The following is a 15,058-nucleotide window of genomic DNA, read 5'->3' as shown; positions in this document are numbered from 1 at the left end:
ATGTTCCGCCTGTTCGGCAGACTGTGGAGGACGGGGAGGACTGTGAGGGGTCTGCGGACCCTCTCGCAGCACAATGCGAGTTAGACCCGGACTGGGATGAGGATCCCGGGGATGCAGGTGACCAAGATTATAATCCTGAACCTAGCTCACTGTCTCCTTCTATTCCCAAAGATGCAGGGTTTTAATTTTCAGGGAATGTTTGCGCTCAGCTTTGTTACTGACTGCCTGTTCGGCTGAATATTTATGGGCGGTGGTGCTACAGGAAAGGGGAAACCCTCTCAACCCCTCAAGAGATGTTGCAACGCAACATCTACACTTAAACCACAAATTTCCTATGCACACACAATATCAGTTCAACAACAAGGTAATGTTAGTCTATATCCGGTCAGTATAATCATAAACTTAATGTCCACTTCTTCTTGTATGTGCAATCTTTTCTTTTTCATTGCTCCAACTATATCACGCCAGGCGCCAGCCGACACGTGTTTCGTCAGAGTACAGATCGCTCTGACTCTTCAGGGCTGTCTTCTGATAACGGCGTGTGTTGTATTTCCGCTTGACCGGTAATACTTCCAACCCGGTAAGGGTGTCTATTCTGGTTTCTGTAAGTATCGATATTCACTTGTGTCTGTACTTGATAATAGCAATGTTCTACGCGCCGTAATAGTGCGCAAGAAAGGGAACAGGAACACTCTTCTCGTTACACTGATCAATGCAAATGTGCTGGCCCAGTCTCCACTTGAAAAACTATGATACGGTACGATAGTTCTCCGTAGTTATTTTTCCATGCGTCTAAATAGACCTAGGACCTCCTGTTCCGTGAAGCCGCGAATCCGGTGTGTCTCCGTGATGGTGTCTCCTCCTACTGTGGCTACGGAGGAGGGTGGGTCCTACTCTATGGTATTGCATAGGGCGGCTGAGGCCCTCCCCTTTGAGCTCCCTACAGTGTCCGTCAGGACTAACCTCCTAGCAGAGGGGCTCCGGCCGGCGTCGTCTTCTACGGAACCGCTGCTGCCCTTTAATGTTGCACTCTTGGACGTTCTTTTGGGCACATGGTCCAGGCCCAACACAGAGGCTCCTGTGGATAAGAATGTGGCCCGACGCCGTCGCCCAGCTCTAAGCGACCCCGTTTTCCTCTCCCAACACCCTACCCCTGAGAACGTGGTTTTCCAAGCCTCTGCATCCCCGAGCGCATTCCCTTCTGCACCTCTGGACAGGGAATCCAAGAAACTGGAGCAGTTTGGGAAGAAGATTTTTTCTTCCGCCCGTTCAGGACTGCGGTGGAGGCTAGGACAATACTCTCCCAAGCTATTGCTGAGGGGAGAGACGCAGCCAAGTTCACGATCTTTTGTGGTCTGGACACTGTTGACTCGCTGGGCAGGGCGATTTCTACGTCAGTGGCGCTACGTCGCCACGCCTGGCTGAGAACGATTGGCTTTTCTGGGGATGTCCAGAACACATTGATGGACATGCCCTTGGATGGCACTCACCTGTTTGGCTATAAGGCGGATTGCGCGTTGGAGCGTTTTAAGGACTCGCAGGCTACGGCCAAGTCCTTAGGCCTTTCGGCCACATGCACTCCTTCCGCTTCTGTTTTTCGATCCTTTCGTGGTCATGGAAGGGGTGCCCAAACACGTTTGTTTCAAAGTCACAGGCCCTCGCAGCAACAGTCTCAGCGCAGCCGCGGATGTGGGACCCGCAGAGGCGGGTCACGGGGCCAGTGTGTGGGTCAGTCCACCACCCCCCTGCTGCCACTTCCTCCAAACCTTCCTAGTCCGGTGTTTCAGATCCACCCGACGCTTATAGGTGGCAGGATTCGCCATCACTACCACCACTGGCGCAACATCACATCGGACAGGTGGGTTCTGCAAATTGTCTCAAGGGGTTACTCCCTCCCCTTCGAGACAACCCCCCCCTGCCATGCCACTACAGTACCACTGCATTTTGGGGGATCACTTGGCACTTCTCCAGCAGGAAGTTACGGCCCTCTTGTCAAAGGGGGCCATCGAGGGTGTTCCGACACAAGAAGTAGGTCGTGGTTGTTACTCCCACTACTTCTTGTTTCCAAAGAAGGACAAGTGAGTGCCGCCTTGGAAACTCCAACGCGGCACTCGCTCGCTTTTTGTCACGAGTGGAGCTGAGGTCTATTGTATTCTTTTCCGCCTATACTACTTCTACCCAGAGTGGTGAAGAAGATCAGGTGCGACCGGGCCCAAGTCATTCTTGTGGCTCTGGACTGGGCTCGAAGAGTTTTGTATCCCGAGCTAGGGGATGGTCCTCCACCTGAACCTGTCCAGCCTCCACCTACATGCGTAGAGATTGAGCGGCAACAGTTGATTCTTTTTGACTTGCCTCCTAAAGTCTGTGATATCATTCTGGCAGCCAGGCGTCCCTCCACTAAATCGGTATACACCTGCAGGTGGAACACATTTGTGGCATGGTGCACAGCAAAGGCTGTGGATCCCCTTTCTGCCCCTCTTTCTGAGGTTCTTTTGTTCCTTTTTTCTCTGGCCCAGCAGGGCTCTGCTCTGGGCACTATTAACGGCTATTTTTCTGCTATTTTGGCCTTTCTCAGGCTCCCTGATCAGCCCTCTCTTTTCAAGTCCCCTGTTGTAAATAGATTTCTCAAAGGCATTACTCACATTTTCCCTCCTATTCTGTTTGTAATTTAATGTGCGCTCCATTTGAGCCGCTTCACAGCTTTCCTCTTCGTTTACTAACTTTGAAAACTGCTTTCCTGGTTGCCATCACCTCCGCTAGGCGTGTGAGTGAGCTCTAGGCTCTTTCCTGTAAGCCTCCTTTTCTGTCGGTTTATTAGGACAAGGTTGTGTTTCACACTCGTCCTTCCTTCTTGCCAAAGGTTGTCACTGCCTTCCACACTCTTCCAGAGAGAAAGAGAGGTTCCACCGTCTGGACCCAAAACGTGCACTTTAATTTTACCTGAATCGCACATAACAGTTCCCGGTAGATGACCAGCTCTTTGTTGGCTACGTAGGCGCCAAGAAAGGCCGGGCTGCACACAACAGTACTATATCCCGCTGGGTTGTGCGTCCATTCTACCAGGGCTACAGCAGCTACTACTGCATTGGGACGTGGTGTCCCTTTGCAAGATATCTGTCAGGAAGCCACGTTGGCCTTGCTGCACACTTTTACCAAGCATTATTGCCTTGACAGTCAATTCTGGAGAGAAAGCTTCTTTGGCTGTTCTGTTCTCTGTGACTGTCTGGTGTGATCTTGGTTCACAGACCCACCACCGGGGTTGGTATTGCTAGGGAATCTATTCTAAGGTAAGGAATCTATCACTAACGTGCTTCTTTCACTTACTTGTGTAACGATATATATGTAAGAGACATTAGTTAGTGTAGTGATAGATTCCTTACCGCCCCACCCATCCTCCCCGGCCTGCAAACTGATTTCTAGGGTTAAGGTCATCCTTTTAGGGCCCAAGTTTTAATGCACCAGTGGTCAGCATCTTGCATGGCTCTGCGTTCCTGGCACGGAAAGTTGTGTACAGAACTGACGTCAGCACACGTGGGCGCGTCTAGGTAGCTCCAGCGACGTCATCTCGGCGACTACAATGCCAACGACGTACGTGGAGCCATATTACGACGCCTACCGATGCACGCGCAAGGGTACTGCTGACGAACAACTTTCCTGATCCAGTCTGACACCTGGGGATATTCTAAGATAAGGAATCTATCACTAACTAATGTCTCTTACAGATATATCGTTACACAAGTAAGTAACTTGTGCTACAGTTATACAGTGGGAATCCCATTTCGACAACGGGGAATGATTCAAGCATGTGAATCTATGAAAGATCCAATACTGGTAAACTAAAGTTATAGGTAAGTAACTTATTTTCTTGTTTTTTCTGTGTGTGAACATTCGTCCATGTGTTTCATTATGTCTCTTTTTGTCAGCAGCCTCCCAATCCAACCAATCCCCTTGTTTCTCTTGCACCTACGATTCGGTCTGGGGCTCCCAGAAACATTTGTTTAGGTTGTTGATCTAACCTGCTTGTTTGGAAGATTTTTGGTGATCTAGTTCCAGTATACCTAATGCACAATGCAGAACCAGATCATATTGAAATAGTCTTCTCTATTTTGGTGGCATCTCTAGTTGACATCCAACTAGGACTTCCCATGTGCATCAGTTGGTCTGGGTGTAAAATGTAATTTGCAGATAGTTAAACTGAATTAGGCACAACCTGTTCGATATTGCCAGTGTGTGTGATCATTAAATCTTCTCTCCAGCCTGCCTTGTCAAGTTGAGCCAGGTTTTCTTCCCATTTGTTCAAGTCATCTGTCAAGTGAGGGGAATTGTATGTCAGTGGTTTTTACATGCTGACGCCGGCTGCCCCTCCCAGACGCACTGTCCTGGCCCTATTTTATATTAACTTGCTTTTTTCAGTCAAAATTTTTGAAAGGTTGAGTGAAAATTCAAGATTTTTCTGTGGGAATTGTTTATTTAAGTTGATAAATGAGCACGTCCTCCTCCATTTCATTGAGCACTAATAATAATATGAATATTAAAATTTAGTGGATTATTATAAATTCAGCTCAGAAGCACTCGACACACCCCTAATTAAGTGGGGATTAAAGTATGCCATACCATAAGCCTTACAGAGATTTCTTTGGGTACAACCCATCTTAATGTCTTGCTCAACTTCATGTGATGTCTCTAGTTTTTTAGTTGTTTTTACCTCCTGCCTTGGATTTTTCACCAACACCCTCTCCCCACCTCCTAACCTCCCCAGAGCCTCGGTCTCCTTGTGTGTAGACATGGACTTCTATGAATGCCCTTTTATGTTTATTATGGGGTGTACGATTTCAACCTCCAGTGCCCTCTTCTTCTTGATGTCAGCTATACCATGGGTCATTTTGCCCCATAGGACTTTTCTTTTAAGCCTGCTTGCCCACCCTCCCCTTTCCAGCTTGATAGTCTCCTGAAGTCGATTGAACACCTTTTAGCAAATCCTTACCTGTGGCTATATCTTTCAACCTAGTAGGATGGGAAGAATCTCAAGCTCCTTTGACTACAGGTCTTTCTGGCATCAATGACTTATCTTTTCTGCGACTTGTTCTTCTTGCATGAAGACTTTAGCACTTTTGTTGGCATCCTGGATGTCTGGAATTTCGACTGTTTTTTATTCAGATGCCCCGTGGAATTAGGGTTTACTTTTTTGTCTACTGAAACTTCGTCCTTTGAACAATTTTCATGAAGTCTGAGTGCAGGTGTTCACCCTAACCCTCATCAGCTTCAACATCATCGTTGTTGGGAAAAAAACCTTTCTTCCGTCATCAGAGCACTTCTTTCCTGTCTCAAGACCCCAGCTAGCCATGTCCGCAGCAGCCCAGTGCATGAGCAAACCTGGTCTCTGTGTAATAAAGTCGTAGGCTTCAACAGCCAACAGGTGTAGCAATCCCTGGACTCATGGTTTTGCAGAAGGCAGAATGTTGGTCATTAAGGGAGAACTTCCTCTGTCTTTGTGGGCAAACTTTAAAGATTGTGCTCCGAAGTCAAAATCTGCTTAATTAGAAGTTCTCTTAGGAACCTTAACAGCGTGTTGTTTTGGGCTTCTATTTCCACCATATCAGCCTACTGGAAACGTTTTAATTTTCTTAGCTGATGTGCCAAATACAGTTATGGTTCAAAATGTACCTTGGCAAGGCTTCAAAACGGATATACTGTATAGCTGAGAAACCTGGACTACCAGCTAATGTGCATCTCAAGGGAACTGAAGTCAGCCATATCCCTTTTTCTGAAGAGAGTAAGTCATCCTATCCGTGACCTTTAGGGTGTGCACTGGCTTGCTGTAGAAAAAATGGTGCATTCCGTATCAGTCACCCTTAGCACCTATTACTAGCTGTAATCAACAAAGGGGTGCTTTAGTTCCGCACAGCTGCAGTTGCTCTCTTTCCTTGACCATGATGGACAATCTTTCTCCATTTTGACCTCCAGTTTGTCACACTCCCATCCATTCCTGCATATTATCTATCTGCCTTTTATGGAGATGATTCCTTTCAAGTCTTACTGTGTTTGCATCACAAGATTACCTCGTTTACATGAACGGTACTACAAAACCTTTGTCACCATTAAGTGGGCTTTCCAAGGGTTTAGGCAGAGCTGAGAGCATTTATTCACGTAAGTGCCTAAAACAGCGTAGTAAGTATACACCCTTTGAAAGGCACAATTTAATATTATTCTGATGCAGTAAAACTTTGATAACAGAAGTGCACAGGCTCCATGTAGTTGTTGTGGGTTCCCTGGTCCCATGTTTTTTTTATTGAAAACTTTTCTGCACCTCTATTCAAATATGCTGTACATCTTAATAAACTGAATAACAAAAAACATATGGTTAGGTGTACTAAAATCCTGGTCTAAAACAAAAAGGCTGCAATTTGCGACACTTCTTTTTTCAACTAATATCTTTTTTTGCAAACCGAAATTTTTGCGGGAGCGGTCCTGAAAGCTATGCGAGGCCCGGCAGTCGGCTCCTCGCCGTTCGAGGTCTCGTAGAGGTCGAGGGACCGGTCACGGAGCCAACACCATTCTTCTTCCAAGTCTTTGCACTCAGGGTCAGGTAAGTGGAAGCACAAAAAGAAGTCGAAGAAGCATCGTAGCTCTTCGACTTCTTACTGTCCGTCGGCCGACGCGATGAGGGATACGGGTGGTGCCCATCCCGCGGCTTCACGTGCGGTGCCCAGAGGATTGGCTCCGGGCTTCCCTCCCTTCCCGGGACCCGGAGCAACCACTGCCCAGCTTAGAGCTTTCTACGAAGCGATGCATGCCATCTTTGGGCAACCAGACTCCTTCAGGCTCTGCGAACTCGGCTGGGGGCCCTGGGCCTTCGACGCCGGCGGCTCCGGCCTTGGCACTGCAGGGTCCCCTTGGATCTAGACCTGGATCCGGATCGGCGCCGGTCGACCTCGTAATACCTCCACCGGCACCACGTCCGCAACCGGCGGCGGCTGTGTCCCCAGCTGACGTCGACCTCCACCTCGAGGTAGACACGGAGCCAGACCAGCGTCCACCACCACCGGATCCGACGCCGACGGGTACTTTTGTGCCCCTGTTCTATCCTGGCTCTTTAAGACCAGATTGGCAGCCAGAAGAGGGTGAGGAGGACTGGGAGGGGTCTAGGGACCCTTTAACCGACCAGCTAGGTTATGAACCGGACTGGCGAGAGGACCTGGAGGAAGCCAGTGGTCTGAATACCTCCCCAGACCGTGGCATGTTGTCTCCTCCTACCGTGGCTATGGAGGAGGGAGCACCATACACAGTGGTCTTTGCGTAGGGCGGCCGATGCTCTCCACCTTGAGCTATCTATGGTGGCTGTCAGGACTAACCTCCTGATGGAGGTGCTTCAACCGGCAGTGAACTCTTTGGAGCCCCTGCTCCCTTTTAATGAAGCCCTCATAGACATCCTTTTGGGCACCTGGTCCAGGCCCAACACAGGGGCTCCTGTGGACAGGATGAGTGCTCGACGCCACCGCCCGGCCTATGGCGACCCCATTTTCCTCTCCCAACACCCCACCCCTGAGACCGTGGTGGTCCAAGCCTCCACTACAAAAGGCACATTCCCTAACGCACCACCCGATATGGAATACAAAAAGCAGGACCACCTTGGGAAGAAGATGTTTTCTTCCTCCATCTTGACATCGCAAATCTGTTGGGCTGTTACACCCACTATGTGTGGGATACGGTAATGCAAGTGCTGCCACAGTGCCTGGAGAAGGCCTGGGCCGTGCTCTCCTGTGCAGTCGCCTAGGGGAGAGACGCAGCCAAGTTTACCATCCGCTGTGGGCTGGATACCGCCGATTCACTAGGCAGGGCGATTTTCACGTTGGTAACCCTTCGACGCTACGCCTGGTTGAGGTCGACTGGTTTTTCAGGGTATGTCCAATCCACTCTTATGGACATGCCCTTTGATGGCCGTCGCCTTTTCGGCGACAAGGCAGACAACACGCTAGAGCTCTTTAAGGACTCTCGAGCTACCACCAGGACCATAGGCCTCTCCACCACCTGCCCTACACAGTCTACCTTTCGCCCGTTTCGTGGCTACGGAAGGGGTACTCGACCACGTTCCCTCCGGTGCCACAGGTCAGCATAAGCTGGTCTGCCCCAGCGTGGCTGGGGACATGCGAACCATCGCTGTGGTTCTGGGGGCCAGCGGGCGGGCCAGTCCACCACAGCCCCCTCTGCAGCAGCCTCCAAACCCTCCTGGTCCGACCTTTCAGGGCCACCAAACGCCAGTGGGCGGGAGGATTCGCTATCACCTCCCCCACTGGCGTACCATGACTTCGGACAGGTGGGTTTTGCAGATAGTCCGAAGGTTCTACTCTTAACCCCTTCGAGACTGCCCCTCCATCCATGCCACCTCAGTACCATTACATGTCGGAGGATCATCTGGCCCTTTTCCAACAGGAAGTTTCGGCACTCTTGGCTAAGGGAGCCATCGTGCGCGTTCCTGTCCCAGAAGTAGGTCGTGGTTGCTATTCCCTCTACTCTCTGGTGCCCCTAGAAGGACAAAGGCCTACATCCTATCTTGGATCTCAGGAACGTCAACCGCTTCCTCCGGAAGGAGAAGTTCAAAATGTTGACACTCACTCAGGTCCTGTTGCTCTCGACCCTAGAGCCTGGATGGTAGCTTTGGACTTACAGGACGTTTACTTTCATATCCCCGTCCTGCCTGCCCACCGGCGCTACCTGCGGTTCACGGTAGGCATTTTCAGCTTACCGTGCTCCCCTTTGGCCTTACAAGCGTCACTCGGGTGTTCACGAAAGTGTTGGCGGTGGTCGCAGGTAAGGGGTTCCCGTCTTTCCCTATCTCGACGACTGGTTGTTGAAGGCGGCTCGCCCCTGTTGTCTCCCACCTCCAGATTATAACCGACCTCCTGTATTTGCTGGGGTTTTCCATCAACGTGCCGAAGTCACACCCGATTCCCTCTCAGAAGCTCCTCTTCATCGGAGCGGTTCTGGACACGACACAGTTTCGGGTATATCCTACCGAACAGCGAGTCCAGGATATTCGTGCTATGCTTCCGATCTTTCAGCCTCTATCTCTGGTTTCGGTCAGGATGACCCTGAGGCTGCTGGGCCTCATGGCCTTCTGAATCCTGCTGGTAGATCATGCCAGGTGGCATATGTGGGCTCTGCAGTGGGACCTGAAGTTCCAGGGGGCCCAGCATCAGGGTAATCTGTCTGATTGCGTCCATATCTCGAGGGCACTGCACGGCAATTGCAGTGGTGGCTAACGAATCAGGATTGGGTCAACGGCAGATCCCTCTCCCTTCCACCAACCAGAGCACACTGTGATGACAGATGCATCCATTCTGGGATGGGGCGGCCACATGGGAGAGGCAGAGTTCAGAGGCCTCTGGTCTCTGGCGGAGTCCCGGCTCCATATCAACCTTCTGGAGCTTTGGGAACCTGTCTTGCACTCAAAGCATTCCTTCCCTCTGTCCGGGGAAGAGTAGTGCAGGTGTTCACGGACAACACCACCGCCATGTGGTATTGCATCAAACAGGGCGGGGTGGGGTCATGGATCCTATGTCAAGAGGCCCTCCGCCTCTGGACTTGGCTTTAACATGAGGGCATATCCCTGGTGGTTCAACACCTTGCAGGTTCACTGAACGCCAGGGCGGACAAACTCAGTCGCAGGTGCATGATGGATCACAAATGGCGTCTCCACTCAGGGGTGGTGCAAGGCCTCTTTCAACAGTGGAGAGAGCCTTGGTTAGATCTATTCACCACCGAAGAGAACGCCCAATTTCAGCAATTCTAAGCGTTAGAATTTCCAAGGCGGCACTCGCTAGGCAACGCTTTTCGTCGCAAGTCGAGCTGCGGTCTTCTATACGTCTTTCTGCCTATACCACTTCTGCCCGCGATCGGGCCCAAGTCATTCTTGTGGATCTAGATTGGGTACGAAGAGTCTGGTATCTCGAGCTGTTCAACATGGCCATTGATGATATGATCCGACTGCCTCTTTGGGAGGATCTTCTTTTGCAGCAGCAGGGGACGGTCCTCCACCCGAACCTGTCCAGCCTCCACCTCCTTGCGTGGAGATTGAGCGGTGGCAGTTGATGTCATTTGACCTGCCTCCCGAAGTCTGCCATGTTATCTTGGCAGACAGGCGTCCCTCCTAAGACGGGTGACGTCTGCAGATGGAACAAATTTGTGGCATGATGCACAGCAAAGGCTGTGGATCCCCTTTCCACCCCTCTTTCCGAGGTTCTCTTGTTCCTTCTTTCTTTGGCCCAGAAAGGCTCTGCCCTGGGCACTCTAGAGAACTACCTCTCGGCCATTTCAGCCTTCCTTAGGCATCCTGATCAGCCTTCTCTTTTCAAGTCCCCTGTTGTAAATAGATTCCTTAGGGGCATTGCTCATCTTTTTCCTCCTGTTCCCTTTGTAATGTCCCAGTGGAACTTGAACTTAGTACTAACTTATCTTATGTGCGCTCCCTTTGAGCCGCTGCATAACTGTCCTCTCAGACTTCTCACTTTGAAAACTACTTTTCTTTTGGCCATCACCTCTGCACGCAGGGTGAGTGAGCTACAAGCTCATTCTTCCAAGCCTTCCTTTCTAGCTGTCCATCTGGACAAGGTCGTCCTTGGAACTAGACCTTCCTTTCTTCCCAAGGTGGTTATTTCTTTCCATATTGGCTAAACCATCACTATGCCCACCTTCTTTCCGCCTACGCATCCTTCAAACGAGGAAGAGATGCTCCACCGTCTGGATCCAAAACGTGCGCTTTTCTTCTACTTGGATCGCACCAAACAGTTCTGGTTCGACGACCAGCTCTTTGTTGGTTACGTGGGCGCTAATAAACGTCGGGCCGTGAACAGACCATCTCCAGGTGGGCCGTTCTGTGCATCAAAGCCTGCTAATATTTGGCAAAGAAGGAGCATCCAGTGGGGCTGCGCGCACATTCCACCAGGGCAACTGCTGCTACTACTGCTTTGGGACGAGGAGTCCCCCTAAATGACATTTGCCAGGCAGCTACGTGTGCATCGCTGCACATGTTCACCACACACTACTGTCTGGACAGCCAAATCTAGACAGATGGCTTCTTTGGCCATTCTGTTCTCCTGGTCTTTCTGGTGAGAACCTAGCTCGCAGGCCTACCTCCGGGTTGGTATTGCTGGGGTATCTATTCTAAGGTAAGGAATCTATAACTAACTGTTTCTTTTAGATGAACAAGTTACTTACCTTTGGTAACGATTTTTACTCCAGTATTGGACCTTTCATAGATTTCCATGCTTGTATCATTCGCCTTTGTCGGAATGGAAGTCCCCGGTATACATAAAATAGCAATAGAAACCATCACTAAAACAGAACCCAGGCCTAGGCCCATTGCTGTTTTGCAACCTATCCACCTCTTTTTGTAAAAAAAATGCAAACACCAGCTGCACGTGTTCTGGTCTTTGCCGTTATTCCCATGTTCCTGCGCTAAATACATGGCGTAATTTCTGCAGTTTAATGTAACAAGCGTAACACAATATCCCAAAATCATGCATGAATACACTGGCATAATGAAAATTAATGGCGCACATAGAGACAAACAGTTAAAAGAGCACTGCTCTATAGGCCATAACCGTGCTGACTTCGCCAACTGTCACAGTAGTAGTTGCTAATCATCTCTACTATAATATGAGAACGCGGAAACAAGGTTCGAATTCCAGAATTAAAAATGTGATCATTTCTCGGCTATTTCAGGGTCCAATCTACATACCAGCTTGCACACCCAAGTACAAATAAGGTATGCAAATAAGTTTATTTATGGCAGCAAACTCTCTTTACTGATTTGTAGAATTAGGAATAGGTGCCCTAGTTCAAACAATTATTTAACTTACATGGCAATTTTGTCGGTATGGTGACATATGTGTGTGAGCAAGTCGTTGGTTTGTGGCAGTTTTGTGGGATGCCTCCTTGGTAGATTCAATTGGCATGTGTAAGCTAATGAACAACCACAAACTGTCAGAGGAAGGAGTAAATATGTTTCCTTGATAGGCCAGGAGAGGGAACATCCACCAATATTCAGTGGCGGTTTAGGGTGAGGGATTTCTCTATAGGGGAAACATATTCCTCTTTTAAAAACATTGCAAGTATACAAATTTAGTTACTTTTTAGCATATGGAAATCTATACCTGTTATGTCTGTGCGTGTGTGTGTGTAAATGATTATGCATTTGATTACTCATGGCTATTTATGACTTACATAAATATCCAGGAGAACTGCTGGAATTCTTTCTGAATTCTAAAGTAAAACGCTCATTGTGTATTCAAAACGTAGACATTAGCCAACTGGAGTAAATTTCCAAATGCATGGGTCTTTGGCGAATTGGTCCCTGAGAGAATTAAACCCAATCATTGCATACTAGCTCAGTGGGAAACTGTCCCCGTGAGGCCACTTGACTTTACTTGGGTGCTGTTAAAATTGTATTTGTGCTGACAAATTGTTTACTTCTAGTTTTGATCTAATTCAACAGTTTTCAGCAAATTGTTCTCCTGGTGTCTAAAATCATTTTCTGTTTTATGAGTTCACTTCAAAGTTCTCTCTTTCAGAATTTTCTACTGTTTCTTAGCTCCGAATGTTCTAACGTGATTTTAAATATGTGTTTACTTTCATGTAAATTGTGAGCTCCAATTCAGTAATTGTCTCTGGTACAGATGAAACTGTATGGTTTCGTTCTTTGCTCTTGAAAGATCGCAGATAAGGTCAACATTCTGTTTTTCCAGGCCAGGTGAAGGCTGGCAGTCAGGCCATTTTGAAGGAATATTTCTACAATGCAAGGAAAAACTTGTGGTGAGACTTCCTTTAGTAAATAAGATAATTTGCTTTCCCAAATCTCTGTCCTAAATTCTGAACTGCAGATTTCTCACTGTCCTTGAGCAAGGTAGGAATTATGATTTCAAGAATAAAAGAAAAGTGCAGACTTAACCCCTGCTCGTTTGTCCTGCTATGATTTTATAAAGGCAAACAATCTTCAAAATTTGGAAATGAGAGAATGTTTTTTTGAATTGGTGTCTCACTTTGTTCTTGTAATCATCTCCTTCCAGTCTAACAAAGCTCTCTGCAAAATATTTGAGAAAATAATCATTGTAAGTTTCTTTTGTGCAGATTACTATTGATTTTGTTTTATCCATGTTTTGAACGTATGCTGGATTGCATATCAGATACACATTCCACACATTCTGATCTCACCAAGACATCCTATTATGTGTAATGTACATCTGAAGCATTAAAAATGTCTGCGCATTTAGCATACGGTCGTACATGAGCTTTGCAGGGTGTTCTCTAATCATTAATTAGACATTCTGTGAAAATTGTTTGCTTCTGCTTTTTTATTGCTATTTATTTTTGTCTCCCGCTCACACCATCTCTATCTACCACCTCAAGCCTCGGAGAAGACAGTTGGTCTTTGGGGCAGTATGGAGGTGTCTTCCTTTCTTGTACTGATAAGCTGAACAGACGCACATTGTTGGTTCGACCCGTCAGCAAGCAGGACCCTTTCAGTAATTTCTCTGGCTTCTTTCCTTCTGTAAGAAATCATTTTTAAACTTTGCAACAGAACTTGCATCAACAGTGAAAGATATGTGGGAATTTAACTAGCATATTCATTTAATGTCCTTTTTCATTATATGAGGCAAGAAGGACTTGGGGGAGACATGGAGGATCTCATTAGTAATACCTTGAACATTTATGTACAATTTGAGATATTTACCTTATCTTTACTTAAAACATTAAAACATACCACCTCAATATAGGTAGACAAAGAAAATAACTTACCCCCAATCAGAAACCAGTTATTTAACACCTGTTAAACATGAACTGTCTTAGATTGATTGTACTGGTCTAGTGTGAACTTTAAACCATTTACAGTCTGCTGTCTTCCAGTACAGTGAGAAAAGTATCTGCCTCTATAATATTTGCTTTTCTTAAGTCATTTTGATGGCTGGACAGCTAGTCAATGGACATATACTCAACTACGAAGTCATCCTTGAGCCTGAAAATCTTTCTGAGAAGCAATACAATATAAATATAGATTTGGATTGCCACTATTCAAGTAGTGAAAGTAAAAAATATGTAGAACCCAAGACCAGTAACAATTCTGAAGATGACATTAGCATCTCTGACCAAAGATACACACAAAGTCATAGAAGGAATGATAGGCCTGGCAATAATTGGTGTGTAATCAAGACAGGTAATATTGAGGGGTAACAAGTATGTGAGGCAAAGGATTATGAAATGCTTTGGATAACCATAAGGTGGAGGGGCCTTTTGAATTTAAGGCCGAGCTTAATTAGCTGAAATGAAGTTTGGGGAGGATTTCTCTCCAAATATTACAAATCCATGTTCAGGAGGCAGCAATGCTGGCCATCGACCTGATTCCCTTAAATTTATAACACTTCAGGATGCACAGTTTCTTGACAAGATGGGATAGCTGTACTTCTTGTGACATTTGTCTTTTTAACAGAGTGATGCATTAGCTATAATTACAGAGTTTGATCTTTTCATGTTTATGAAAGTTCTGTACTGATTTATTTTCTTTTTTAATGAACATACTTGTCTTTGCATGAATTCTTTTTACATTTTAATATCTTGCTGATCTCTTGCTAACAGCTGTATTGGCAAGCTTAAGTATCTTAATATTTATTTGATAACTATTAAATTACAGTGATATCACTGGACGTTTCGTAAGTAGAAAATGATACTGCACGGAATTGTGTTTCTAATTATTTATTTGAAAACTGATGGCTGGGTTTTAATATGTTCTTTTAAAAGTATGTTAAATTAAATCTACCAAAAAGATTGGTGTTATTCGGAAAGCATGCTTAAAAATTCAAATGCTAAAACGGAAAATTGTGTTCGGTTTGAGACATTTTCCCTTTAGAATTATTATTACTTTTCTTAAATAAACTTATACTGCCTTTATTTTCCTATTTTGTCATATTTTTAATACTGGGTTGGAAACAGGCTTTTAAACAAATAGGAACAAATGTTATGAAAGTTTATGTATTTTTATCTTCCAACAACAGCATAATTGTATCTT

The 15,058-nt window shown here is 46.7% G+C and overlaps 1 protein-coding gene across 6 annotated transcripts in view; it reads left to right on the top strand.

The window, feature by feature from the left end:
* Positions 1 to 15,058, top strand: part of VPS13B (vacuolar protein sorting 13 homolog B) — a 3,181,000-nt gene that overhangs the window by 1,763,576 nt on the left and 1,402,366 nt on the right. For 4 of the 6 annotated variants that reach the window (XM_078686964.1, XM_078686965.1, XM_078686963.1 and 1 more), the window contains exon 28: positions 13,405 to 13,546. The exons of 1 other annotated variant lie outside the window; for it this stretch is intronic. In XM_078686964.1, coding sequence (XP_078543090.1) covers positions 13,405 to 13,546 — 142 coding nt within the window. Of the gene's footprint in view, positions 1 to 12,743; positions 12,811 to 13,404; positions 13,547 to 15,058 lie in introns of all 6 variants that reach the window. One more of the 6 variants, XM_078686966.1, reaches the window with a different exon arrangement.

Source organism: Lissotriton helveticus, chromosome 4_1, assembly GCF_964261635.1.
Source record: "Lissotriton helveticus chromosome 4_1, aLisHel1.1, whole genome shotgun sequence".
NCBI classification, from domain to species: Eukaryota; Metazoa; Chordata; class Amphibia; order Caudata; family Salamandridae; genus Lissotriton; species Lissotriton helveticus.
Note: the sequence above shows the minus strand (reverse complement) of the source record. Positions and strands in the feature narration are given on the sequence as shown.